Below are 27,154 nucleotides of genomic sequence, written 5' to 3' on the forward strand. Positions count from 1 at the left end.
GGTTAAAACATTGTTTTATATTCAGCAACTTTACGGTAACCCCTCCCCCTTTGTCTCGATGATTTGTTCCCGTGAAATCCAAGCATTGTATTCAAAGAGTCGGCAGAGGAAGGGGATATCAGGTTCAGTTGTCAGAGGAAAACCTCAGAGCTTACCCAGGAAACATCTGCGATAGGTTAGGGCTGACAATGTATTAAACATGCCATGAGTGTGCATTAGTTCTTTATGTCACATGTACAATGTACGTATGTAGCAGGTAATATGAACTACCAACTGATATAGATAGGCACATGTACATGTCAACCTTTAACCCCTTCTCGTCGGGAAGCGGTAAGAGACGCCGTAAAAATTGATACCCACAGCCCGCTTTTCAGCTATTATTCTCGGCCCATGCTCGAGCAAACACGGTGAAAGGAGGCAGACCCTGGCTCTTGTATATATGGTAATTGGCCTTTGTGTGTTGCCCAGAAATGAAAAGGCCGAATTTGCATCATAATCACCAGCTTCACAATAGTCCCCACTTTGAAAAGAGGCAACGGGAATGTGGAAGCATGGGTAGAGCCGCATGCCACCAAACAATGTTCCTTTTCACTGTGTAAATCAAAGCGTGCAGAGCACGCAGGGCCACAAACCGAGAATTTGCGGTTTGGCAGGTGGCCTTCGTGGCCAAGCGAGGCTGGAATTCTCAGAGTCGGCTTTCAGAAAAAAGTCCCGGCGTCAAGGGGTTAAGTAGTTCATTGTTTTGTTTATGTGTTTGTTTTGATACATGTGTTTTATTGTATGGGCTAATGAGTATAGACTTACATGTAAGATTCCCACTGTTTGTACCCCTGTGCTTCACATCATCCTAAGTGTCCCAGTATGGTTAAGTGAGCCAGTTTTGTATTTCAGAAAGGCAAGTTCATTCAAGAACAAAGCCTATGACATGAGGCCAGCTTGGACATGTCTAGAGGGTGTTAGTTGGTGTACAGCAGCCCTGAAGGGGCCAACCTCGAGTGCGTTAAATAATGTTACGGAAGGATCGCTATTGTGTTTAATTATGTGAATTGGTTTTCGAACTGAAAGAACATTTTTGAAGGTGCTGTTCTTTTGCCTGGTACAAAACTTACTCGTGGCAGGCAGCACCTTTCTTATTTATGGAAGTTTTTTCTGGGAGTTAGAATTTTAAAATTTATCAATGCCAGTTGGTACAGACCAATGCACAAAACACATTTTAACACTTATCTGACTAGCCGCCCCATTCAATTAATGATTACTGATAACATGAAAAGAAAGTTGAAATCTGTCGTATTCAGAGTTGAATAAGCAGAAGTGCTTATTTGAAAGAATGTGATACCGCATTCTTTATTGAAAACCAGAGACAAAACCTGACAAGTTTGCTTACGTGCTACGCAGTCAGCAGTGAACTAGTAAGCTCATTATCTCAAGTTGTGCGGAGATGCCCAAACACGTTGGAACTATTTGTGCTTTGTCTTGCTTGCAGCTTGTCAGCCAGCAGGGGCCCGAAGGGGACAGGCATCTGCTGCGCTGCCTCTTCTCATACGTCGACTTCAGCGGTGATGGTAAAAACGCCACCAAGGAATTCCACCAGGTATGTCCCATCGAGAATGGGGGTTTTGGAGGGACAGAAGTAAGGGTACAGTGCTACCCTGTTGACAAGAGCTCCGCTGACACTTCTGGTGTTCTGCTTAGAATGGACATGAGGTTGTACTCGTAACACAGAAATTTTAGGTTCCCAGATTTTCCTGATAGCACTATGTTCCTGTTAAAACGAAGTAATTTGTCGTACCTCTGTCCTGAATACTGTTTTCTCATTGGGCCAGAATGATTACGGGACAGGGCGATATACTTGTGTATCACAGACATTACATCAGCCAGCATTGTGTGATATCACGAAAATTCCCATGATGCCAGTTTTTCGATAAAATTCCTCAAATCCCACAAACTTTGACAAAATCGGCGATCCGAAGTTATTTAAACTCAAACATTTCTAGGGTTTGCCAACTAAGCTTAAACCATTCATAAGAAAGAGAACCATTCATAAAGAAAGGAAAATCTACTCAACCTGTTGAGTGAATTGAAGGTCACATGAGCAATTCTCAAAATTTCCCATCTCTGCCTTGGAACAAGACTAACGGCCTCATGTTGAAGCTGGTAGCAGGCATACACATAGGAAGAATGTAGCTTTAGGCATGTTCACCAACGATTGCACAAACAGGCTGCTGACGCAAGTGGTGCTGTGCAGCAGGTGAGCAGTCCAGGTTTTGATGGAATTTACAATCGAAAGATCGAGAAAACTGTCATAGTTCATCGTCGTTGGAATAAGGTCACATTTTTTTGGGACTTTGAGGAAAAAATTCAAGTACGTTTTTGGCGGCATGAAAATAAAGGTACATGTACATAACTTACATTTCTTTCTTGTCAAATACGTATTTGAGAACTCATGGTCACTTCTATATAAACTGGAAACCTTGAAAGCCGGCAGGCTACGTAGATTGATAATCTTTTTCCATAAATGATGTGATTCCATCAAGTTAAAATTTCTGATTTAAAAATCTGTAATGATAATAAATCTTTCATGTTTCCGATGCTATAAAAGGGGATAATTTTTAATGACACGAGTGTTTAGGAAACAACTTACAAGTGCATTTTGCATGTAATCTCAGGTATACTCAACATGGCATTCGCACATGTAAAAATTGGAATCGATTCCGAGTGAAATGGACGGAATCAGAATGGATTCCAAAAATGCTGGAATTGCCCAACACTACTATGCATCCCCTCGGGTTTTCAGATGGTCATACCCTCACATCACAGCAGTTGACAATTGTTAATTGGAACGTCTTAGTCACACAGGGGTTTGACGTTGCCTCAAATTGGGGTCAGATCAGCTGATTAGCAGCTTTGCTAAATTGAAAAGCAGTCTAACCACACTCGAATGTGATACGTCTGTTTCAGTCATTGACTTTTTGTAGTAATGCTAGTCTACCCAGTTCTTCAGTTCTAAGATGTTGGCAGTAATTTCTGTACACTTGATTGGTCAGTTCCTCAAGTCTATCTCAGATCTCTGAGCAAGTTTACCTGGCTGTGTCAAGTCTCATATCCCTACTGATGGAAGTTAAAAGAAGGTTGCAGTTTTCTTCTCCTTTGGAAGAAACATCAATTACAATATTTTTGTTTAGGAGTTGAAACTGAAGTGTTTCCAGGACATAATCACCATGGATACGTCTGTCATGCTGGCCTGTTTGCTGTTTTTCCCTAATTTTGGACGTAAAAGTAAATACATGTTTCAAATGTGTCTTTAGGTCTGATACCAAAGTGTTTGTGTAAGTCTCTGCTCTCATGCGTTGACTGTACTCTTTTCTTGACAACAGCTGTGTTTGCTGTTTAAAAAATGAAAACAGTTTGTGTGCTAGATTGCTCAGTAGTTCATCTGGATTACATCGTTACTCCAACGTGTCTTTTCCCGCGGTGTTTCCTTGTTGAACTCTGTGGCTTTTTTTCCACAGGATGTTCTCTGCAGATGTTTTGCTGTCTTATCCTTAGGTTACAGCAGACCGGTTACTAGTATCTAATAATCTATTTCCTCCCCGTTTTGTTTTGTTTTTTTGTTTTTTGTAGCTGCACGTTCAGTTACTCACTCAGGAGTGCACCGCACTCTTTGCCAAGCCCAACTTTGTTTGTACCCTGTGCCACGCCCTCGACAACCCCCTCCATCAGCAGAAGGTGAGTCCGACTGGTTGTTTGTCAGTCGTCATAATCTACTCGTCATTCTGTCAGATTGACTTAGAGGAGAGAGCTGAGCTGTGATGTCAGCTGAGTTAATCTGGGTTTCTGTTGGATTCAAACTTGGGCTGACGAGCATTGTTGCATTGGTCTTTTCTGTTCAGAGCACATTGTTTTTTATATGTTTTCATTGTTACGTATTGCAATGGATGAATTGGAATAAGTAGCAGCACCCAGGGCCTCACGGAACCCATATTGGCAAAAATTGAAACAAGAAATATTTGCATTGTTTATGGAAATTTATGTCGGCTCACCAGTGACTTAATCTGGTCATATGACATGTACAGAGCAGTGTTGTTATGACTTGGTGCTCAAAGACAGCTTGCCACAGTGTCATACTCAAAATGGTTTTGTTACGTTTCTTTTCAGAATGAAATGAATATTTCCATAGTGGTTTTCTCGTTTATATTTTTCATAAGTATTCTCTGCTTGCCATTTGCACTTTGTGGTTCATCTCTGAGCACAAGTATCGGGGCTCATTTCCAAGTATATATTCATGCATTGTCATGCCTGCCTGATGAGTGTACATTTATTCACGGCCATGTTACTGTCTTGTTAAAAAATATTTTACCAGAGCCTCAAGCCTTCAGCACAGCTATTTTCCCAGATCAGCAAGGTCTTGAAGCTAAGCCGTGTCCAGGAAGTTGTCCTAGGCCTGGCCCTTACCCACTCCTCCAAGGCGGACACACGAACTCATGGTGAGACAAAGTGACTCGTCAGAAAGAATATCTTCGACTCTCTCAATTTCCCTTGGATAAATACAGCCTGGGAGTCTGTCTGGTCCGAGTGGAATGGACGTTAGCGTGCTACTCATTGGTTTCAGTGTAAAAGTTGGTTCGTCGCAAGCCCAGTCACAAGTCCTTTCACAAGGCCATTCTTAAGTTTTCGGGTAAACAGTGACAGCAGGAGTGTTTTCTGTGTGGTTCATTTGAGTCGTTTGTAGGGCTGAGTCAATTCCAATAATTCACTCTTCGAATATTCGACCTTCAACTCGATCAAATATCCAAATATTCGGTCATACCAACTGGTAGATTGTTGATGAACAAACCATATACAAAGTCAGTTGCAATAATGCACACAATTGTACATTATAATCACTATAATAGCTTCTCACATCTAGGAGTAACTCCAGCCCCGATTTTAAGAGACCAATAATACTTCTTGCCCTGTTGAAAATTTCTATTCTTTTTTTGTTTAATGAATAATTTACATTTTGAATCATAAGATTTCTGTCACTTTTCATTTGAATCTACTTGAAACAAGCCGTCATAGTGCAAGTTTTTTCATTTGAAACAAAAGAAAACAATATTCGAATATTCGATAATTGATCGAATATTCGGTTATCCAGGTATTTGGCACAGCCCTAATAGTTTGTGACTTTGCTGAAGGCAGAATGACTTGTGTTGGACTCGCAGGGACTTGTGGTAGACTGGACAGCAGCACTTACAGTCGACAAATTCTATTCGCCAGCTTCGCGCAGGGAACTTGACTTGTGATGTTTGTCTGTCAAATATTAATTGAGGCATTCTTCTTTCCATTGCATGGAATGCCCAGATATATCAAAACTTGTGTTAGAGTTGAAAACTAGCCTCTCCACGGCCAACTCTTGGCGGCGAGCAGTATATTGTGCGTAGCCCATATTTTGTCTTCCCTCTGTTGAGCATTAATCACAAGTATTTGTAAGCTCGATGCAGAAGGGCCCAGCCCAATTTGAGCACAAACATTCGAATGGATTGGATTCTAGTGACTTGATCGGCATGATGTAAGATTTTCGTTGTAATTTCCTCTTTCTTACAGCTTTGCAGTTTGTCAAGCAGAAACTGCCAGACTTACTGCGGTCGTACATAGATAGTGGTGAGTTGACGGCGTAAATATTCGTGTTGACTTTAAAAGTGGTCTTTATTGCACTTTTATGTTTCTGTTATAATTGCAATCATAAAAAACAATTTTGAGTGTCTTCCATACTAAACTTGGTTTACTAAAGACAAAGCAGCCTGTTTTAGTTGGCATTCACGGCTTAATGCCACAAGATTTGAAAGTGATTTGCACACTGCGATTGGTATGTGTTAATAGGTAGTTTGGGAATGGGAAGTCTTTGGGTTCTCATTTAATTTCATGGCACCCTGTACAGAAACCCATGGCAGTGTTGACAAGGCATTTGTCAACACCAAATCCCCCCAAAATGAGATTTGGAGCTCTGTGTAATGGAGAAGTAACTTTTGAAGGGTTTGTGTCTGTTCCAAGAAGGTTGTTTAGGTAGAGAGGTATTTCTGAAAAGAACCAATGGATAAACAGTCAACATTCCCACTAGCAAGTTCTGGTCATTGGAGTTTGATGATGCTTGGGATGTGTTGTTCACATTTGCCCTTCACCAGACATACGCAGCCCACAGGAGGGCGGTCTCGCGGACGTCTCTGCCGAGGTCTTGCACCTGCTGCTGACCCACCTGCTCCACAGCTCTAAGGACCAGTTGGGCATTGCCCCACCCCAACGAGAAGCATTCCTCAAGACAATCACAAAGGGTAAAGCAAAGGGAAGGGGGGGGTGGCAGATTGGAGGCCACTGTGTTAGCCAATATCATTCACTTGCAGTCCGCCTTTGGGCTCTAGTAGCCACAGTGACAGTAGTTACATATGTAGATCACACAGATTTTACGAAACCCTTGTTATCATGTTCATTCCTAGTGTTTTACTTTACCCTCCAATGTTGAGCCATACACTGCACCCGGTTTTTCTGATCTCATAATGGACACAGTCCTGTTGAATTCAACAGTGCAACATATCCCCAGTTTGGCCCGGACAAATAATCAGTAAGCCCATCAATGGAGCGCAGAAAATGTGCTGGTCAAAAACAGGTGTCATACCTGAATTATGGCTTGTGCGCATCACTCCTGACCTAATTGTCAGCCGATTCCTGTGGAGAAACTGATTCAAGTAACTTGTTGGCCGAGTCGCTTCAGATTTATTGAAATGTGGTGAAGGTCTGCCGTTTTTTGCATTTTCATGTTATTTGTTTCCCCCACAACCTCTCTTCTTACAGACTTTCCTCCGGACCAGGTTCCTGTGGTCCTTGTGCCCCTTCTGTACAGTGACACGCAGGATATCAGGATGGATAGGATCGTTAACGACAATACCAACCTGCCTAAAGGAGTGGTGAGCACCCATGCAATATAATCCTCATTGTACCCATGTATGAATACATTGTTATTAATTCATAAACTGAATGAAGTTTTCAAAAAAAGTGAAAGTTGAAATAATTGGCATTATCATTAACCTAGTTTGGGCGTTGTGATTTGTTGCATATGGAGAAAATCTGGCCAACAAGACAAGGTTTTTAGCTAAGTATCATGTGATCTCCTTTTGTGGCGAATTCTCACCTGACTTGTGCTTCGTACGGAAATCTGTAAAGCCAACTTTTCTTGTGTAGCAATTCAATGAACTTGGGCCCTGCCCATTTCTGTAGTTACCCATTTGCAAATTTTTAGAGTTCAGGGGTCAACTAATTATGTACAGAGAGCCCTCTGTTGACTTTGAGGAAATGAGGTCATGTGACCAACTTCACTGTGAATGTTACAGAAAGAAAAACTATTGTTGCAATACCTTGAAGCGTGTGAGACTTTAACCACTTCGTGCCGGGGTACCCGGTTTCTGGGACATAGGCTTTATGCACAAAGCCGGACAAAAGAGCTGGGCCTTGCAACAAAAGACCGTACTCAGAACAAACGACTGAGCTGCTGGGAATTGCCAACATTTTTTCAGTTGTCAATAGCGGAGGGAATCCGTCATTGTTTTGAAAGATTGTACCACTGTTTGTGGCATTCAGTGCGGCGGATTACAACCGCATCTCTCCAGAGATGAGCGATACGATCCGTTCCAAGCGGAACAAAAGAGGGCGGGGTTTTTTGGTACTCACCGCATAAGCGCACATTTATAATGGAGATCAATGGCACGTTTGACACGGAGCGCACTGCGTACGCATAACAGATTAATTCCTTAATGTATGGTCTTTGCTTACACGCAGAACGCAAGCAAGAACCTACTTGGAAAACTTACAACCATCTCTCTTTCTTTTGCTGATTGGGGGTGCACTTCTCCTCAAGGCAGATACCGCTGCATGCAAATCTTGCCCCTATTGAAAAGATGTCAGCGGCATACTGTGCCATTTTCGGGAACAAAAGAAAATTACATAACACCGCACAATCTAGGCTCTTTTTACGAGGCGGCAGGCCTGGCAGAAATACTCGGTACACAACGAAAAGCAACATGAATATGTGGGCCCGGCGCGAAGTGGTTAACCCTTGAAAAGTTGCCTGGTGCATTTCGAAAAGTAATTTGCACTCCACATATTGAGAGCACTTCACATCTGTATCTGACCTGCCAACCTTAGGTCAGGCATAACCATACAGTAGATTAAAAGGTATTTAAATGAGCCTTCGGTTTATTTAAAATTTTAATCTATTGTGTGGTAATGCCTAAGCTCAGGAAGGAGTATGGCATGTTAGCAGGTCTGCTATATTTAGGTCACTGCTTGGTTTAAAGCAGCTTTTGAAAGATTTACCAAGACAACCAAAGCAGTTGCTACATATTAGTAGCCAGACCAAGTGAACCTTGATGATTTTAGTCTTGTGTGACTCGAGAGCTTTAACCCTTTTTTTCCTGCTGTCTGATGCTCCGCTATTCCTTTTAAAGATGGACATCTCCCTGGCCGACATGATGCAGGAGATCGGCTACAGCTGCTGCGCCACCATGGACGAGTGCCGCAAGACCCTGGTCCAGTATGGTGTTGGCAGCCTGACTGCCTCCGCAGTGGCCCGCGTCATCGGCATGATGGCCAAGTCACACACGGGCCTGACAGAAAACATGCCCCTACAGGTGAGTTGGAGGTCTTAGGAGACTCATTGGCCTTGCACGCAAACAGAGAGAAATGTTGACTGCTTTGACTAGGGTCACGAAAACTTTTATTTTTACCTGAGGCAAAGCCAAGGGAACGTAGAATGCTCCATGGGTGATAGAGGGAGACTGGTTTCATTACACTGTGAGATAATGCAGTTAGAGTTGGTTTTGCACCTGTCTCACAACTTCTGCCTGATTTAAGTGATTACAGATTAATTAATTAAATTGATAAATTTGAATACAATTCAAATTTAAATCTATTGAATACAAAATGTGGGATTTACAGGAATCAGTTCATGTGTAGGTATTAGGAATTAGTTTGTTTACAGGAAGTAGCTTATTTTTTTTTACGATCAGAAATTTGATTATTGTCATGTTTCAGTTCGGGAGAATCAACAAGTAGAAATGACATTACCTCTTACAGATCGCCATGTGCATCTGCACTGCAGTTGGGACGTCAAATTTTCATGACGCGAATCGCTTACACCATGATTGGAAGATACTTGGATCAGCATGCGCGCGTGTGTACAGCATTGTAGCACACTGCATGTGCGCGTACCCGATGGCATTGAATACGAAATTGGAATTTTCCTATGAAGAAGGCATTCTAGGCGAGAAATCTTTTGTATAAGACTTCTCAAAATATGGGGGGGGGGCTGACGTTTTGATCCTAGCAGAATATTTCTCAAAGGCAAAATGACAAGCAGACTGGACAAACAAGTATGAGACTTGATATTCTCTTAGGGTGTACAATAAAGAATGCGCCTTTGGTTTCCTGCACAGTGGAGTGTATAATGAACTCAGAAAAATCCGTAGCCAAAAAGAATGCCTGTGTGTTGGGGTTTATTGTATTGGAAGTGGAGATGCTGAGTTTTTATCTTGTGCACAGGCCATCACAGGCAACAGCGTCTGGAGCGAAGGCAAGGACAAGGCAGAGCCTGGCGTCCAGCCCCTAGTCCCCACCACCTGGAACGTGGATGTCTTTGTGGAGGTGGTCAAGGACCTGGCCCCACACCTGAACTTCCGGGAGGTGCTCTTCGAGCTGGACCACCCGGGCTTCGTTCTGAAGGACGCCCAGGGCCTGCGCCTGGTCAAGAATGCGCTCCTCCGAGGACTGCAGGGACTGAAGGAGGCGTCCCCCATCGACGCACTGTACAGGGTGTGGAAGAACACGGATGGACAGGTAACGAGACGTTACAGGTGTTAATCACTTCACGCCGGATGACGTGTAAACACTCGGGGGTTTCCTGTGTTGTGGCGTGGAGGACCTTTAAACGCGTCCTTGCAAATTCTCTTTGCAGCGCTGGGTGATGTCTGCACTCGGCCCTCGGAATAACTAATTCTTGTAGAGTTTGTACACACACCTAGGCGCAAAGTAGTCTATGGAGGTTGAATGTGTGTGAAACCTTCAAATGACCATGGATGCTGGACAGGTGTTGTAGCAAACATAGCTCCATAGCCTCTGATGAGCGTCTGAGTTTAAAAAAAAAATACGATTCTGTGGTAAAAAATGACCTCCTAGTGTCAGCATTTGTAAGTCCAACTCTGTAATGGACAGCCATTGAGATATCTAGTCATTTTTTTAAAAAGTCAGTAGTTTGGCCGAATACAATACCAAACCCGGGCTATTTTTTGTGGAATGATACCATCTGCAAGTGGTGAAAAATAACGACGGGCTATACATTGACGTGTAGTTTACTTGGGTATTCCATATACTTCAGAAAGCTTTCTACCGTAGCTGTAATTAAAACCCTTCAGGGTGTTTTGGCTAGAAGCCCTGTTGGATACATTAATTGCGATCATATATTGCAGTGACTTGCCTGCAGAGTGTAGCAAGTCCGCTGTCCCCAAGACCAAATGATCCTAGGGGTGTGTCGCGCAGTTACTCCTGTTAACACAAGTAAGTTGCATGCGCATTACACTTGGGTGTAGGAGTATGCTCCCCCTCTAGCGAGAGTATACTCTTCCTTTCCCGCGGGTCGTACTCCAGCCGTTCGAGTGCTCACGAGTATACTTGTGTTAACACGAGTAGCTCGCTCTGTTGTTACTAGCCACCACAGCATTACTTAACTGGACTCCCCTATTGTCTCCCAAAAAAAATGACTTTGGCTCTTGTCAATCAATTAATTGTCTGGTACTACAAAGTGTGCCAGAGTTTTGCACGTGTTGAACTTTTGCACCTGTTGCATTTGAATTTTTCTCCATTCTAACCGATGATGGCATCTCTGGACCCCAACAGCTGTCTTGGATTCAACTGGCCTTGGCCAATCCGGACGTCTTCTGCTTTGCCGACTATCCTTGCCACCAAGTGGTCATCGACATCCTGAAGGCGCAGCCGGAAGAAGACAACAGAGAGGTGGCAACATGGTGAGGATGTTCTCCCAGACGCAGGTTTAACAACTGTTAAAGGCATTTCCTGGATTAAATGTTCAACACAAACGTGGCCAGCTCCTCCAAAAGGAAACTTGTTCAGTTGTGGGTTTTCGCAAGGAAGAGCAAACTTGCCCTTTGCTTCAGTGTGTCACTCAATATGGCATTCGGATGCACATGGACATTATGCAGATGGAACGTGTTGAGATTTCTCATTGACGTTGTGCAGGATGCTTTTCAAGGCTGTTACCCCAGGTGTTGCTATGGCAACGTGCAACTTATTTTGACAAATAAGTTTTGGGGAAAAGGGTTCTCTTGCTTTTCTTTGTTGTCGGGGATGGCAGTCACGAAGAGACCCCAAATGAAATGAGTTAAAGATGCTCCTTCACCGAGACATTCCTTGGAGTAAGCGGCAGCGTACCACTGTTGTGGTGTCTGTGCGGCAAGCGTAGTGCATTCCTGTCTGACAAATATTGAAGTATTTTGAACAAGGTGAATTGTTCCTTTCCTCATTTGATGTGATTGCAGGAAGTCGCTGGATCTCGTCGAGACCCTACTGAAGCTGGCCGAGGCTGGCAAGTACGATCAGGTCAAGAGTCTCTTCAACTTTCCCATCAAGCATTGTCCCGACATGCTGCTCCTTGGACTCCTACAAGTTCAGGTACGTGCGGGTCGTGACCTTTGAACACTTGATGCACTGACATTGGTATCAGTGTTGGTCTTGGAGTCATTTGATTTGAGCACGAACGGTGCCCACAGTATGTGTAATGTCTGTAAAACCCACAATGCATAACTAACTTTCTCTTTGTGAGAATGACAGCTTTTCGGTATCAGCTGCGCAGCTGCGCTCCACTGATTCAATCTACACAATTTTGTTTGTGGAAATTTTGTTTGTGGATATGTGTTAATGAGTTGTTCATGATTTGTGGTAAGTGGTCACGTCCTGTATTAAAGTTGGGTTAAGCTCATCGCCAAGGATGTGCAAATGTTAAAAATTGAACTGTCTGAACGTATTTGAACACATCTGTGGAACTTCAGAAGAAACTGGAACATGAGCTCATGCAGCACATTCTAGCTACGGCAGCGCGGATGAAGGCTAGCGCACAGGATAAATGGTGCCGTCAACAGATGTGCCAGCAGGTATCCGATATGACTGAGTCAACTTGTCACCTGTTTGCTGGAAACAGCCTTTCTGGTCCATTTTAACAAACTTGACCCGGGGCAAACTTTTAATAGGTATCTCCCCGAATCAACCCAAATCCAATAATGCCAAGGGCCGAGTAAAGAAATACATCAGTTGATTTCTTCAAAAAGATCCGGAGCCAGGTCTTTAATTTTTGGGGGCGGGGGCAAGATGGCTGCATGTATATGAAACATTCAACATGGATGACAGTGCAATAATGCACAGATGTTCTATTGCATTTCACCTGAAACAAACATTCTCAACTTTACATGCATTGTCGCCAAGACAAAAAGTAACAAAGATATTACTGGAAAATAAGAAGTCTTTGCAGGAATTAAAGCAAGAGATGCAGCTTCAATGAAGGATTCAGGGTTCAGACAATTAACAAATCTGTTTTGCACTAGGCCCATTGTCATGTTCTTCATCTTAACGGCCCTCTGAATTTACACAGACTCTGACCTGTATCGCATAGTTCTTCAAAGTGGCGTAAAACAAGTTGTTGGATTTGGGAGTGTTCAGGGATAGTTGAGATTGACATTACATTTTTCCGTGTTCATTTTGAAGTTCTATTTTGACTTTGATTAATTTTAAAAGATGGCATACTGTGCCATGACAGTAACCTTGAAATCATGATTTAAAAGTATTATATTACGTCATTACTTGCTTTTTCTATTATTAGTCTTTGTGTATGTTTTGGGGGGTTTGTGACTGAATTCTTGGTCATGTAATCATCAATCTTATTTGCTTTATTCATGATTGGGATTTTGTATCTTTCTTAACAGTTTTGATTTGTTAAACAAAATTGTTTGTTAAATGTATCCTCACGCACGTGTTATGTTTGATGGAAAGTGTTACACAGCTGTCTGTACAGTTCTGCTTCAAATGTCAGTCTTACTCACATTACCTCGTTATTTTTGCAGATGTTCTCAACTTCTGCAGTTTTTTGTCTGTTCAATTCCTTTTTGTTCATGTTGCAGCAATTTTAAAATTGTGCTTCAGTTTTTTTCTTACGCTATGCTTATTTTGTTGTTCCAGTTGTTTCAATGTTAATTTCTCGACTTTTATCTGAAAGATTGTAATGTTCTATTTGTAAAGAAAGTTTGTGTTTTTTATTTTTGGAAATTTTTTTTTATTTACATTTCAGCCAATGTGGACAACACTGCGACATGAGCTCATCTCCACCTTAATGCCCATCTTCCTTGGTAACCATCCCAACTCTGGCATCGTGCTGCACTACGCATGGCATGGACAGGTGGGAATTTCCTCTCTCACTCATTGAGCCAGTTCAGTATTTCAAAAGGGCCGAGGTCATTGGAGAAGAAAGCAGGTGTACGAGGTGGTGTTTGGCCGCACTGAGAGAGCAGACCTCAGATATGCATATTACTGTTCCCTGAATGACCTCAGATGTGCTTCTTTTTGCGTGGAATACCAAACTAGCTCATTGACTGTTACTATAATTCCATTGATTTTTTAATTACAGACAATACTTAACTGCTGTCTGATAAATTTGGACTTTGGAGTGATTTAAAATGCTGTCAAGGTATTCCTCGGAAAACATGCAAAGTTACAGTACTAGACCTGCGTTTCCTCAGGCAGTTTGGAAGATTGTGCAACAGTGGTTGAGGAAAAGACAAACTTGTGAACATCTCAGCTCTCACCACTGGAAACCGTTAAAAAAATCAAATAAAGCGGTGGAGAGCCCAGCAAGCCGTTTCAGAGATGGTGTCAGAAGATTTTTAAACGTACGACATTTGTCTGATTCCTGATGCAGGGTCAGTCGGTGACCATCCGTCAGATTGTGATGCACTCCATGGCGGAGTGGTACATGCGAGGGGAGAACGACCAGACTCGTCTCTCCCGCATCCTGGACGTGGCCCAGGACCTCAAGGCTCTGTCTCTGCTCCTCAACGCCACACCCTTTGCCTTTGTCATTGACCTGGCCTGCCTGGCGTCCAGGCGGGAGTACCTGAAGCTTGACAAGTGGATGACGGACAAGATCAGGGAGCACGGGGTGAGTCTCTCTCAGGTCGACCCCTGACTGACTGTCTCAGCTCTTGCAAAATGCACCGAAACTTGAAAATCCCCCAAACTTGGCCGTGATCAGTTGTAGGAATTACTTTGATTTATCAAATGTCAACATACGATAGATGACATAACTAATGATGGTTTCTGTGGACGGTTTCAAGCAACTTATGATGGGTTGAGTGCATCGTAACTTTCAGGCAACGCATTGTAACATACAGGTGAAATTGGGTCAGGGTAGCACTATAATTGTCTTGTCAGAGCATTTTTAAGGAGAGCAGTGAAACAATATTTAAATCTGAAAATTAAATCACTGAAGGTAAATGAACTCACAACTTGACATATGTTATGGGAGAGGGAATTTGAAAACTGAAAATAGATTGAGAACATTACACACTTGAAAGCTCACCTTGCCAGTCCAGTTGTCCGCGATGCAAATTGTCTACCATTTCGATATTTTGAAACATTTTGCAAGGAAAGGCCATTCCCTTTTCACTGAATATGTGGTAACTATTTATTCACATAGAAAGTATGTACAATTCCTCTCATTGTTATGAAATTATGGAGATGCTCCACTTCTTTTAAGATGATTTTTGATGAAACGAGTCATTCCATCAACCATAAATCTATCCGAGCATAGCTTTCTGTTGTAGGTCCTATTGTGAATCTTAAGCTTTGACGGGTTTGGTAGATTTTACCGCTGAAGTAACAACCCCCCCCCACTCTTTCATGTGCTCCTTGTTTAGGAGCCTTTCGTCCAGACCTGCGTGACATTCCTGAAGCGCCGCGCCCCCCAGGTGATAGGCGGCCTGGCCCCAGAGCCCAAGGAACTACCAGGGGGAGGCAAGACGGGCGTCCTGCCTCCAGAGACCATAGGCACCATGCTGGCCTGTCTGCAAGCCTGCGCAAGGTGCAGAGACAAAAACTGTTGTGCTTAATAACCAGTTAACAGGTTAACCGCTTCCTGCCGGAGAATATGTCAATGTTGATGATGATGGGGTGGGATATTTATCATTTTTTTTCCCGTTTTTCAAAATTCTTTAAAAATTCCTTTTCTTCACTACTGGACACTTACAAACACGTAAAGGCATGTCTGGTGTCCATTCTAGCCAGACAGACAAAATCTATTGACGCCTGAGTATATCAGCCAGTCCTGCAGCCTTGTAAAAAGGCCAGATTGTGTGGTGTAGCCTAATATTCTTTTGTTCACGAACCTGGCTCAGTGCACTGCTGACCTCTTTTCAATAGGGGCCAGATTAGCATGCAGCAGTGCTGTGTGGCTCATCGCTGTGGTGGTGGAGCGCTTTTGTTCCCGGTGGTAATCCGCTCGCTCTCAATGCCCCAAACTGTGATATACGGTTTCAAAACAAGGCTGGATTACTTTTGAGAGTGAAAAAATGTCGGTAATTCCCAGCAGCCTGGTCTTTTGTTCGGAGTACGGTCTTTTGTTACAAGGCCCTGTTCCCTTTGTCCGAGTTCGGAGACCCTGGCCACGCATATAAAGCATACGTGTCCAGATCCGGAGTCCCCGGCAGGAAGTGGTTAATTGCTTTTCAGGAGCAAAGCTTTTGCAATGTTCCCCTTTGAAATAAAAAGCAGAATATGTTAATACGTACATCAGCCTGTCGGATTAAAAGTAATCAGAGGTGTTTAGGGCCAGGCTTCATGTAAACTGTGATTACTTTCTCTATCACTACACAAAGGCTTGCTTTGATTCGTCTGTTCACAGTTTTTTAGTTTTTTAAATCACTTTTGATGTAGTTTAACTGTCCTGATGATCTTTAAAGCCCTTATTCTCATAGAACTCATTTTAGAACAAGCAACATTTCAAAGTGTAACACATCATGGCAACAGTGGAGGTCTCTTGTGACACAAGTTACAATCGGATGTATCTCACTTTCAAAATTCAGACTTGTCATTGTTATTGAGTTCGAAACTGTGTCATCAGCAGAAAAGAGTACTCAATTTTGCATTAATTGTGTAAAGATGTTAATGGCTGTTAGTCACGATGCTTTGGTTTATTGCTTGCCCCTGATAGTTCGGTCGCCCCTGAGCTAGCCGATACCATCATGACCATGGTAGCCAACTGCTCCAATCTCCTCAAGTCCAGGCCACCGCCGGGCGTCATCAAGTCCCAGGTTGGCATCTCGTCACTCTCCCCTGGCATAGGACCTCAGGTTAGCACGGCGCCAGCTTCCCTTTTGGTTGATTGATTGGTTTGGTTTGTAAGAGGGATGTCATTTTTGTTCAGAGCTCTGTCTCAGAAGAAGGTCGGGTTTTTGAGGAACTGGTTTCAGAGAGATGGCCTTTTAAAATTTGATTAAGAAGTGACTGAATTTTTGTTCAGGATAAATTTTGGCCCTCTTAAGAAGTTTATGAGTACTGTATATGTAATTGATGTATAGATCAAGAATGCACTCTGTACGTGGCATGTGCTCTGTGGCAATTTGCATGGATTTGTCATGAAGAATAAGAGTTGTTGAGAGAGCTCTTAACGATCAGTGTTGATGTCTGACTTTATAAACTGTATTGGCAGTGCCATAGCATTTGAAAAAGGGGTAGGTAGGTAGGTTAAGTTGTGGGCTTTTTAACTTTGTTCTGTGTTGTTCATAGATGGAGGCAATGGGTGGCATGTCTGGACTTGGCAACACGACACCGACCACTCCTGGAATCCACAACTTCCCAAACAATCCTCTCAGCTCCGCCTTCGGTAACATCCAGTCAGCGGCTGCTGCAGCTGGCTCTCAGAAGCCGTTCCCTCCCTTGACTGGGGGGACCATGGGCGGCAGCTCACTGGGTGGAAGTGCCCTTGGTAGCGGGAGTCTAGGGTCCAGCAGTCTGGGTGGAGGGTTGGGGTCAGGGGGTCTGGGCTCCTCGGGATTCGGAGGGGGCTTAAGTGCCAATGGGCTGGGCGCGGGCTCCGGGAGCAGCCTTGGGGGCAGTCTTGGGAGCGGGTTCGGCAGCAACTCCACCGGAGGGTTTGGCAGTGGTTCCAGCCTGGGCGGCAGCTTTGGGGGAAGCTCGGCCGGTGGCTTCGGATCCAGCTCGGGCTCGGGTCTTGGTGGAGGGTTTGGGAGCTCCTTGGGGAGCGGGCTTGGCGGGGGACTCGGTGGGGGGTTGGGCTCTGGTGGGCTTGGAGGAGGCCTGGGTGGGAGCTTAGGGAGCGGGTTTGGGAGCGGCCTGAGTGGCGGCTTAAGCAGTGGACTAGGGGGAACGTTAGGAGGTGGGCTGGGTAGTGGTCTCAGTGGTGGACTAGGAGGTGGTCTTGGAGGTTTGAGTGGAGGCACCAACATCCAATCAAACCCACATGGTAAGACTTAGCACTGATCTCAAGGGGTCATTTCTGCATCATTTGCGAAGGGACTTGATGGTTAATGCAAAGCTGTTGTAAAATGTTGTTAGAGTGATGTAGATGTTGTAATGTGATCTTAAATGTTACATTTTTATTGATCATTAATATACTCTGAACGCAGATACATGCTTGAAAGCAAACATGAAGCAGATCTGATGCCATGAAACATTACCACAAAATCCCTTTTGTCCGTCAATGACAGAACTTCGAGGAAACAGTACCCTTCCATCTGTAGCAGGGGACCCCTTCGGCAGGCAAGCAGGTAGCAGTACGCCCGGATCAGGGTTTGGGAACCAGACCCAACCTGCCATCAACCAGCCAGCCAAGTCCAACACAGGCGCCATCAAACCAGGTTAGTTTCAGATGACTACCTTGGTTTTGGTCATTCGAACTTTTAACAAGGAGGTATAAACCTGCCCTGCCACATAAAAAAAAGTAAAAATAAATTTCACCTTTCCGTCAATTTTGACAAACTGATGTATGATTTGGGATAAAAGTGTAATGTTATTATTTTTTTATTTAAAATTCCACTGACATTTTTGCTTAGAAATTTCTAAAATCCCCCCAAATCCTTCATTGCATATTCATCCTGTCACACCTTCCATGCACTTCAATTTCCACTGCACAGAGCCTTATGTTCCACATTTGTAAGATGAAGGGTTTGCAATGCAACAAGGAAATCTTGTGTTTCCTTTTTATTTGTCACATTTTTCCCCCTCTCGTTTCCTGTCCAGGTGACATCTCCAACATCTGGCCCGAGCTGAGCCAGACCTTTGCACAGGAAATCGACGACGAGGCCAACGGCTACTTCCAGCAGATCTACAACCAGCCGCCCAATCCCGTCATGTCGGTGGACGAGGTCCTGCAGATGCTGAAACGATTCAAGGATTCACAAGTCAAGAAGGAGAGGGTGGGTGGCTGGGGACAGCTCGACCAGAATTTGTAGTCCAAGACGTGATTCTGATCGCGTGGGGAATTTGTGAAGTTGTACTTGTTATGGGAGGTGGAATGAACGGGGATGAACCTGCCTTTATTTGTACTTCTGGGGATTACGCCACTTCTTTTAAAATCTTTTTTTAATGCTTAACCTCGATGATTTTGTGAAACAGTGAGTTGTGCAATCTTTGACACCAGGTCTGCCAAATTTGGATATGTCCCGATCTTGCAGGCCGTCAAAGCGTTGACATTTTTGGACTGCTTATAGGGAAAGGTACTTGGTCTCTGTTGGCGATTTTGAAGTACTGACGATCGCACCTGTTTGTCCAACGGGCGAAAGCTTTGTGGATGTGCAAAGCTCGGGTGTCAGTATGTTGAAGATGTCCATTCACAGTTGGACATTGGAAAGGAAATTTTGGGCAGAATGTATCTTTCCTTCCACCTGCCTCTAGCTATTACAAGAATGGAACTCAGTGGAAGTAAATGGTGTGCTAAGGTGTGTCGGGCTTTGTTCGATATGTTTCTGTTGCAGGAGGTCTTCATGTGCATGCTGCGTAACCTTTTTGAGGAGTACAAGTTCTTCCCCCAGTATCCAGAGAGAGAGCTTCTCATCACGGCTTGTCTCTTTGGCGGCATCATTGAGCAGGGACTAGTGACGTGAGTCCAGATTCCCTTAAATGTGCCCAAATTTGTAAGAGAGAGTTTGAGCGTTTCCAGTAGTCATTAATTGCTAGTTGACTCTTTGTATCTGAGGCTATGTCCAAATCAACTGGCGGAGGCTACGACTTGTGTACTCACCAACAGGAAGTAGCTTAAGCCGCTAGCTAGTGACTTCCATGGGCATCCATGTTAGTTTCAACAGCAGCCATAACATTTCCATGTCGCCTTATACTAAAAATGTGTGCTAGGAACACGGTATATGTTATTCTGTGTTGTTTACGTCGTTTCCAAGTGTTGGAATGGTGCCCTCTTATGAAAATATGCCTGAGCACAGTTTAATTTTGGAACCGTGGCAGGTACATGGCCCTAGGTATCGCCCTTCGCTACGTCCTAGAGGCTCTACGTAAGCCCCACGGCAGCAAGATGTACTACTTCGGCATTGCGGCGCTGGATAAATTCAAGACGCGCCTGAAGGACTATCCCCAGTACTGCCAGCATCTCTCCGCGATTCCTCACTTTGGGGAATTCCCGCAACACCTGACGGAGGTGAGTCCGAGACCAGTGGCTGATTTACCAGTACTCAGCTCTTTCTTTAACTTGAGCTTTAAAGCAAGTCCAGCATCATTTTTGGATAATGCCCCAAAGTCTGGTCTTGCATTTGCCAGTTTGACATTTTCTCAGCAGAAACTGGAGTTGCCTTGAGTTGGGTAGTTTCATCATGGGCGATTTAAGGTACAAAACTTGATCACCACAGTAATGGCTCCCGATTCTTGTCACCGGATCAGTCTATAGTGTGCCTTGAACTCTCTCTACATATGTATATTTGTGTTTACGTTCAGTGAACCTGCAAGCGCCAAGTGGTTTTGTAGGTCCCCTGCATCTCTTGGCAGCATTGTGTCTGTAGAATCTTCATTATATTGAATGCAATAAATAATATACCATATTTATTCTGGCGTTGTTGCCTTGTGATGATCAAGTAAACTCCTTTGCCGTTTTTTTTAGGAAGTTTCCTATTCTCCCAAAATACTGCACTGTGTATTCTAACTAAATAGAAGACATGTTACTCTTATCAAAGCTGATCGGCCTGAAACGGTGGTTTGGGCACTTGACCTTTTCTTTTGTAGTACGTCCAGTTTGGCGTGATGTCTAGAGATCCACCTCAGCGCGTCCCTACACCCTCCAGCACAGCGGCCACGACAGCATCAACGGCCGCCACGGTTGTCGCCACCACGCTGTCCACCTCAAACGCCACCAGCACGGCCCCTACCACCACCACCGCCGCGGTCACCAAGCCTGCTACCAAGGCCGGCACAACAGCGGTAAGTCAGGGCTCCAGAGAAACGCAACCTTTGAAAACCCGTCTCATGTCCGAGGATTGCAAGTCTCTCTTTGTGCGTAGTTTTCAGAAGCTTCTGTGTCATTAACCACTCAGCAAAAGTATGGTTCCACGTCACACTTGTCTCAGGCAACTCGGCTCGAGCAAACACAACACAAATTGTTTGAAATAGGGTTTGGTTGGTGTAGTGAGTTTCAGTCAGTGATGCACCCGTTCCTTGCTATGGTCCATTTAAACCTGTGGCGGCTTGTTGACAAATATTTCTGTGTGAGGATCATGGGCCAACAGCTTTTCTCGGTATCCAAGCACTTGATATAAAAAAGCAAAATATTTTGCCGAAGCTGTTGGTCTCACCTTTGCCTTCAGGGACTTGAGTAATAGTAACAAAAGGATAAGATTTAAAACTTTTTTAGTAAATGTGATAAAATGAAATGATTTGAAATGACTGAAGTTTTTCTCCCTTTTCCAGCCATCCATTGCCAACACAACCAACATCGACACCCTCTTGGTGGCTACACCCAAGGACGAGGTTATTAATGAGCCTCCAGAGAGTGTGCAGGACAAAGTCGCTTTTATCTTCAACAATCTCTCCCAGTCCAACCAACCACAGAAGGTGGGTGTGTCAACGAACTGTTTAAATGTTGCCCGAGTGAAACCCCAGCCCTATCATGCTTGCCCTCTTAACCGGTTAAGGAGTCGGCAACGTCAATATGGAGTCTTACAAATTCCAAAAGAATTCTCACTAAAGTTTTACTTCAAGACGTTCACGTGTATTGATTATTGTGGTCTTGATTTTTTTTTTCTGCTTCGGTTTTAGTGTGAGGAGTTGAAGGAACTGATCACGGAGGACTACCTCGAGTGGCTGTCCCAGTACATGGTCATGAAGCGGGCCAGCATCGAAATGAACTTCCACCCCCTCTACTCCAACTTTGTGGACCAGCTCAAGAAGGGAAACTTGAATGACCTCTTGATCAAGGAGACACTGAGGAACATCGAGGTGAGTCTGGTGCCTGGTGTTCCCTCTTATGGGTACTTATAACAAAGGGATAGTTGAGTCTGGTATCTTCTCCATGGGAACATTTTGGCCGTTTCTCGTAGTTTGGTTTTGTCTCCAGCTCTGTCTTCAGGCCTTGGCTTTGTGAATTGGGGCTTGCCAAAAAACTAGGAACATCTGTCCATTGTCTGCATCAGGAACATCAATTACTGTTGTGTAATGACCAAGGTTGCAGTTTTCTCTTTTTTGTGCGGTTTTAAGCACTGAAGTCACTAAAGTGAACTGTGGTCTTCGTCACTGAACCACAGTATTCTGTCGAGTCTGGTGCATAATTTGATTTTGAACTAATTTGTGTGAAAGGATATTATTGTTTTGGGTACCCTCATAGGAAACAATTAGTCAGGTGTCTGATGTTCTTGTATAGAACATACTTGAATCTGCATTGAAATTGTATCCTATTTCTAAGGTTGACAGCTTCTTCCATCTATGCCCCATAAGTGTTAGATGTAGACAATTTAAGTTATTAAGCTGAATTTTTGCCGCCTCTGTAGGTCTTGCTCAGCTCGGACAAGAGTGATGCCAACTTCTCCGACCGTACCCTCCTGAAGAATTTGGGCCACTGGCTGGGGATGCTGACGCTGGCCAAGAACAAGCCCATCTTACAAATCGTAAGAATTCCTTGAGGTTTCATTCTGTCGGACATTCCTTCTAGAATGTTCCACTGAGAACAAGAAGTGTTTCCAGTGTGTGCCAAGCTTAAAAAGGCTACATGTAAATTGGTGCTCATGTGTTTAGGCGAGTATTCCCAGACAGGAACATCTGAATGATGTGAGATCCAAAATGGAACAATTTGTCTCCTTGTCTTCTCAGCGGAACATCCTAAGCAGTTCTGTAAGAATTCAACCAAATTGGAGATAAATCCTATTTAGACAGTTTTGCTGATACAAAGTGTTAGATCTAACTTTAAAAAAATCATACAGTAGGGCTTAGTCAGTTCAAATAATTGATACTTGATGTTGGACCTGAGATTTGATTGAACATTTATGGCAAATTATTGGTCAGTCCAGCGAAATAACACATTTTATTCATTACAGTAACTTAGAAGGAGAACATTTTAATATGGAGCTTATCAAAGCAGTTTTGTGATAAAGAAAGCTGAGGTTTTTCCCTTCTTATGTCATAGTATTGGTTTTACAAATGTTCAAATCAAAACAGAAATGTTCAAATATTTGATAATCGTTGGAAATACTTGTCTGTCGGCACTTGCCTATATTATACTGAATTGCTCCCAGTGAAGATCCACTACCGCTGCCACATTATTACTGTAGTTTGTCAGACTTGTCAGCATTGTACTCCCTTCCCCCCCCACTCGGCCAGGACCTAGACCTGAAGTCCCTGATCCTGGAGGCCTACCACCTGGGCCAGCAAGAGCTGCTCTACGTTGTGCCGTTCGTGGCAAAGGTCATGGAATCCTGCAACAAGAGCCGGGTCTTCAAGCCACCCAACCCCTGGACCATGGCCATCATGGGCGTGCTGGTGGAGCTCCACCAGGAGCCCAACCTCAAGCTCAACCTCAAGTTTGAGGTGGAGGTGCTGTGCAAGAACATGGGCCTGGATATTGCTGTGAGTTTATGTTTTTTTCTGTGGGTGTTTTTGACCACCTGCTGTCCTAGAGGGATTTTTGTAAGTTCAAACTTGGCGCAGTGCATGACATTTTAGCAAAGGTAGACTTGATTCAAGTCAACCATCACTGATCAAGTCACAAGTTAAGTCACAAGTTTCTAGAGGAATTGTGACAGAGGCACCTCTTAGTCATCATTTTATCTCATCACGTATATCCAGACTTTAAATTGGATTTTGGTCAGAGCGGTGATAGCCACAATGCAGATCATCTGATTACTTATTAACCACTTCGTGCCGGGGCATTTTTCAACGTTGAGGATGCTGGGCCAGCATGACTATCATTTTTTCCGTTTTCAAAATCCTTCAACAATTCATCATTCCATTTAACGGTCGTTTATAGCCGCACAGAGTAATCTTCAGGCACTACTCTAAGTTGACAGCTGACCTTTATTGACGCCCGAATATTTCAGCCAGGCCTGCAGCCTTGTAAACACAGCCCAGATTGTGCGGTGTTATACAGCTGTCTTTTGTTCACGAACCTGGCTCAGTGCACTGCTGACCTCTTTTCAATAGGGGCCAGATTAGCATGCAGCGGTGCTGTGTGGCTCATCGCTGCAGTGGTGGAGAGCTTTTGTCCCCGGTGGTAATCCGCTTGCTCTAAATACCCCAAACCCTGGTATACGGTTTCTAAATAACGCTGGATTATCACCACTTTTGAGAGCGAAAAATGCCGGTCATGCCCAGCAGCCTGGTCTTTTGTTCGGAGTACGGTCTTTTGTTACAGGGCCCTGTTTCCTTTGTCCGAGTTCGGAGACCCCGGCCACACATATAAACCATACGGCTCCGATCCCGGAGTCCCCGGCTGGTAGTGGTTAACCCTCCTATGCTGAAGTCACTCTTTGGGTCATTTGGTAAACACCTCAAAGAAGCACAGCTGTGTGGTGTTGTGCACTGCACCAACAGTCCCTCACAGGAATATCAGATTGCACTTTTGTGCAGCCCAACAACTGTGCTTCACTGTTTCATGTGCATAATTGTGCAGTAAACCAAATGCAGTGAAGAGGACTGCACAAAAGACCCTGGGTCATTTTGTGCTGACAACCTACTGTGTACACACTGAACATATGCATGTTTGAGTTCCATATGGAAAATACATGCTCACCAGTGACTGTGGGCATTTGTGCACATTTGTGCTGTAAAACCAAAGGAGGGTTAATCAATAAATTCTGCAATCTATTAGTTTATTTACTTTCAGTTCCATCAAATGAATGCAAGAAAAAAGATTATAAGAGAACACTTGAAAGGTTTCACCTCAAAACAACTTATGTATAAACCATACAAAATGTTCATCTGTGGGTTCTATAACCTTTAGCCTTTTTTGGCACTATTTAATATGTTACCTCTCTTTGAAAGATTGCTGGTTTATGTTTTGAAAAAGCAATGAGATTTCCACCTTAACAATGGGTCAAGATTCCATCGTAATATTTCTGCTTTACTGTAATTTGTGGTTGCCAGGATGTCAAGCCGAGCAACTATCTCAGGGATTATGCCAACCTGGCGCATCTCAAGGAGAAGCTCTCAGGTTCCAAGAAGGGGATTGAGGAGCCAAAGGCTGTCCCTGTAGCCCAGCAGGCCAGTGTGCCCCCCAACACCAGCACGCCGGTGCCCACCAGCACCGGTTCCATGGCCTCCCTGGTGACGGACACCATGCCCACTCCGGCCATGTCCACCGTGACCACGCCAACAGTGGTCCCGACCTCGGGTGCGCCCGCTACACCCCAGACGGCCACTCCCGTGCCCCAGTTCAGCTTCCACGATCTGAACACAACATCACTGTCTGGGGTGGCTCCTCACATTGCCATCAATGCGCAGGTGAGCGCTGAAGTGAAAGAAATGTCAGACTTGACGTTTGTCGTTCTGCACATTACCAGTATGTGTGTTTGCTGTTCACTGAAAACGGAAGAAAGATTTTCTCTGTGATGGAACCGGTTCGCAAAGGATTACTGTCTAATATTTCATTGAACTAAGTATAGTGGAGTATATAATTTGATTGTTGATTAAACCATACCAAAAGTGCTTATTAGTTGGATAAAAAAGGCGAAAAGGAAACGACTAAATTTCCCAAATGTCCAGTAGTCCTTCACACTCATTGATCGCCTACTAATACCTCTTCCCTAAAGCCATCTGTTGATTTCCTGTGCCTGACCCTGTGAAACCCAATAGACTGGAAATTAATCTAAGCAAAAATGTACATTTTTACAGTTTACGTCAGTCCGTTGCTCAATTGGATAGAGCCACTATTTTCCACACCCTTTCCAAATCAAACATTGATATGTGACACACAGACTGTGAGATACAGTCGATGAGCAGGGATTGAGCATTTGGAACATTTTGTCTGCTTGGTTTGTTTGTGAACTTCAAACGAGTTTGCCATTCATGGTTCTTTCTCTTTTTTTTCTTGATTCAACAGATACCCCTGTTTCAGCAGCATCCGCAGCTCCGCAGCTGTGTGCGGCCCATCCTGGAGAGAGCAGTCCAGGAACTAGTCCACCCCGTGGTGGACCGCTCCATCAAGATTGCCCTGACGACTTGCGAACAGATTGTCAGAAAGGTAACGAGTGGAGATGGGGCGTTTGATTTTTTTGGAACTAATAGACTTCATGTTTGAAGTCGTGCTGTTGGCTTCTCCCCACACCCCACCCCATCCGGTTGCGTTTATCTCTAAATGCTGGTCAAGTCTTAGCATGGATCTTACTCATTTTGTTGTGATTAATCTCAAGGAGGTTTCCCTTTCAAAACTTGTCAAGCAGATTGAAAAGTAGATAACACCACAACTTGTCTGATTGGGTCAGTTTTATTTAAGAGTTACATTTATGTGCTTGATTACCAGCATTCAACTCAGTTCGTAGTCAGTGACAATCTTTAGTGGACATTTTAGGATAGTTTGGGAACCAGGTACCCTATTGAAGTAGAACGTGGGGACTTAACACAAGTTTCAAAGACAAGACAAAAGTCACGCTTGATAGATGCATTCAAATTGCCAAGTCTGTCTCACCCAACACGCTTTGGACACAAACATGAAATCTGATTTAGCATCCATGCAGCCTAGTTTTTATTCTAAAATTTGCCCACAAATTGCCAAAATTGGTTACTTAGATACCAAGAGTGGCCCTAATAGTCTCTTAAGGTGAAGCAGTTCTCATGTGAAGAACCATCAGTTGTCAGTTATATCCGTTAACCCCTTTGCAGAGCATGTTGACATTTTTACGATCAATCCTTCTCTCTTTCTGTCCTGCCAGGACTTTGCCTTGGATCCCGAAGAGAACCGCATGCGCATCGCCGCCCACCACATGGTGCGTAACCTGACGGCTGGCATGGCGATGATCACGTGTCGTGAGCCTCTCCTGACCAGCATCAGCAACAACTTCAAGACGGCCTGTATCACTGCTCTGAAGGTGAGCAGTTCAGAAGCTGCCTCTCTCCGGCAGAAGGGATGAGAGAATGACCAGAATTCTAGAACTGAAAGAAGAAAATTTCTACTTAACAATGGTTCGCAACTGTCCAGAAATTTAGGGATATAGTGAGCATGAAGGGTATTCCTTTTAGAAATCACGAAATCTTGTTGATGTTAAAGTGGAGCTTGTGAAGATGATGACAATATATTCCTACTGATTATTATCAACGGGCTTTTGTTGGCCTGGTGAGCATGATCAACTTGGAGGTTAAGTCGCTGATTCACTGTTCCTACTGATTATTATCAACGGGCCTTTGTTGGCCTGGTGAGCATGATCAACTTGGAGGTTAAGTCGCTGATTCACTATTCCTACTGATTATTATCAACGGGCCTTTGTTGGCCTGGTGAGCATGATCAACTTGGAGGTTAAGTGGCTGATTCACTGTTCCTACTGATTATTATCAACGGGCCTTTGTTGGCCTGGTGAGCCTGATCAACTTGGAGGTTAAGTGGCTGATTCACTGTTCCTACTGATTATTATCAACA

The 27,154-nt window shown here is 44.0% G+C and overlaps 1 protein-coding gene across 2 annotated transcripts in view; it reads left to right on the plus strand.

Annotated features, from left to right (window-relative positions):
• cnot1 (CCR4-NOT transcription complex subunit 1) overlaps nucleotides 1-27,154 on the plus strand; it is a 47,242-nt gene that overhangs the window by 2,895 nt on the left and 17,193 nt on the right. The window contains exons 2-29 of one of the 2 annotated variants that reach the window (XM_087138084.1): nucleotides 1,484-1,591; nucleotides 3,622-3,726; nucleotides 4,361-4,484; nucleotides 5,584-5,640; nucleotides 6,162-6,308; nucleotides 6,826-6,938; nucleotides 8,475-8,657; nucleotides 9,568-9,861; nucleotides 10,918-11,045; nucleotides 11,577-11,709; nucleotides 12,087-12,188; nucleotides 13,376-13,483; nucleotides 14,003-14,242; nucleotides 15,000-15,163; nucleotides 16,292-16,430; nucleotides 16,867-17,563; nucleotides 17,808-17,957; nucleotides 18,340-18,515; nucleotides 19,074-19,198; nucleotides 19,558-19,747; nucleotides 20,326-20,520; nucleotides 21,007-21,150; nucleotides 21,355-21,534; nucleotides 22,083-22,199; nucleotides 22,909-23,154; nucleotides 24,670-25,026; nucleotides 25,625-25,765; nucleotides 26,454-26,609. In XM_087138084.1, the coding sequence (XP_086994210.1) occupies nucleotides 1,484-1,591; nucleotides 3,622-3,726; nucleotides 4,361-4,484; nucleotides 5,584-5,640; nucleotides 6,162-6,308; nucleotides 6,826-6,938; nucleotides 8,475-8,657; nucleotides 9,568-9,861; nucleotides 10,918-11,045; nucleotides 11,577-11,709; nucleotides 12,087-12,188; nucleotides 13,376-13,483; nucleotides 14,003-14,242; nucleotides 15,000-15,163; nucleotides 16,292-16,430; nucleotides 16,867-17,563; nucleotides 17,808-17,957; nucleotides 18,340-18,515; nucleotides 19,074-19,198; nucleotides 19,558-19,747; nucleotides 20,326-20,520; nucleotides 21,007-21,150; nucleotides 21,355-21,534; nucleotides 22,083-22,199; nucleotides 22,909-23,154; nucleotides 24,670-25,026; nucleotides 25,625-25,765; nucleotides 26,454-26,609 (5,019 nt within the window). The remainder of the gene's footprint in view (nucleotides 1-1,483; nucleotides 1,592-3,621; nucleotides 3,727-4,360; nucleotides 4,485-5,583; nucleotides 5,641-6,161; nucleotides 6,309-6,825; nucleotides 6,939-8,474; nucleotides 8,658-9,567; nucleotides 9,862-10,917; nucleotides 11,046-11,576; nucleotides 11,710-12,086; nucleotides 12,189-13,375; nucleotides 13,484-14,002; nucleotides 14,243-14,999; nucleotides 15,164-16,291; nucleotides 16,431-16,866; nucleotides 17,564-17,807; nucleotides 17,958-18,339; nucleotides 18,516-19,073; nucleotides 19,199-19,557; nucleotides 19,748-20,325; nucleotides 20,521-21,006; nucleotides 21,151-21,354; nucleotides 21,535-22,082; nucleotides 22,200-22,908; nucleotides 23,155-24,669; nucleotides 25,027-25,624; nucleotides 25,766-26,453; nucleotides 26,610-27,154) is intronic. The other variant, XM_022238792.2, reaches the window with a different exon arrangement.

The sequence above is a fragment of the Acanthaster planci genome, linkage group LG06, assembly GCF_054643075.1.
Source record: "Acanthaster planci isolate LZ-2023a linkage group LG06, COTS_SCS, whole genome shotgun sequence".
Classification (NCBI taxonomy): domain Eukaryota; kingdom Metazoa; phylum Echinodermata; class Asteroidea; order Valvatida; family Acanthasteridae; genus Acanthaster; species Acanthaster planci.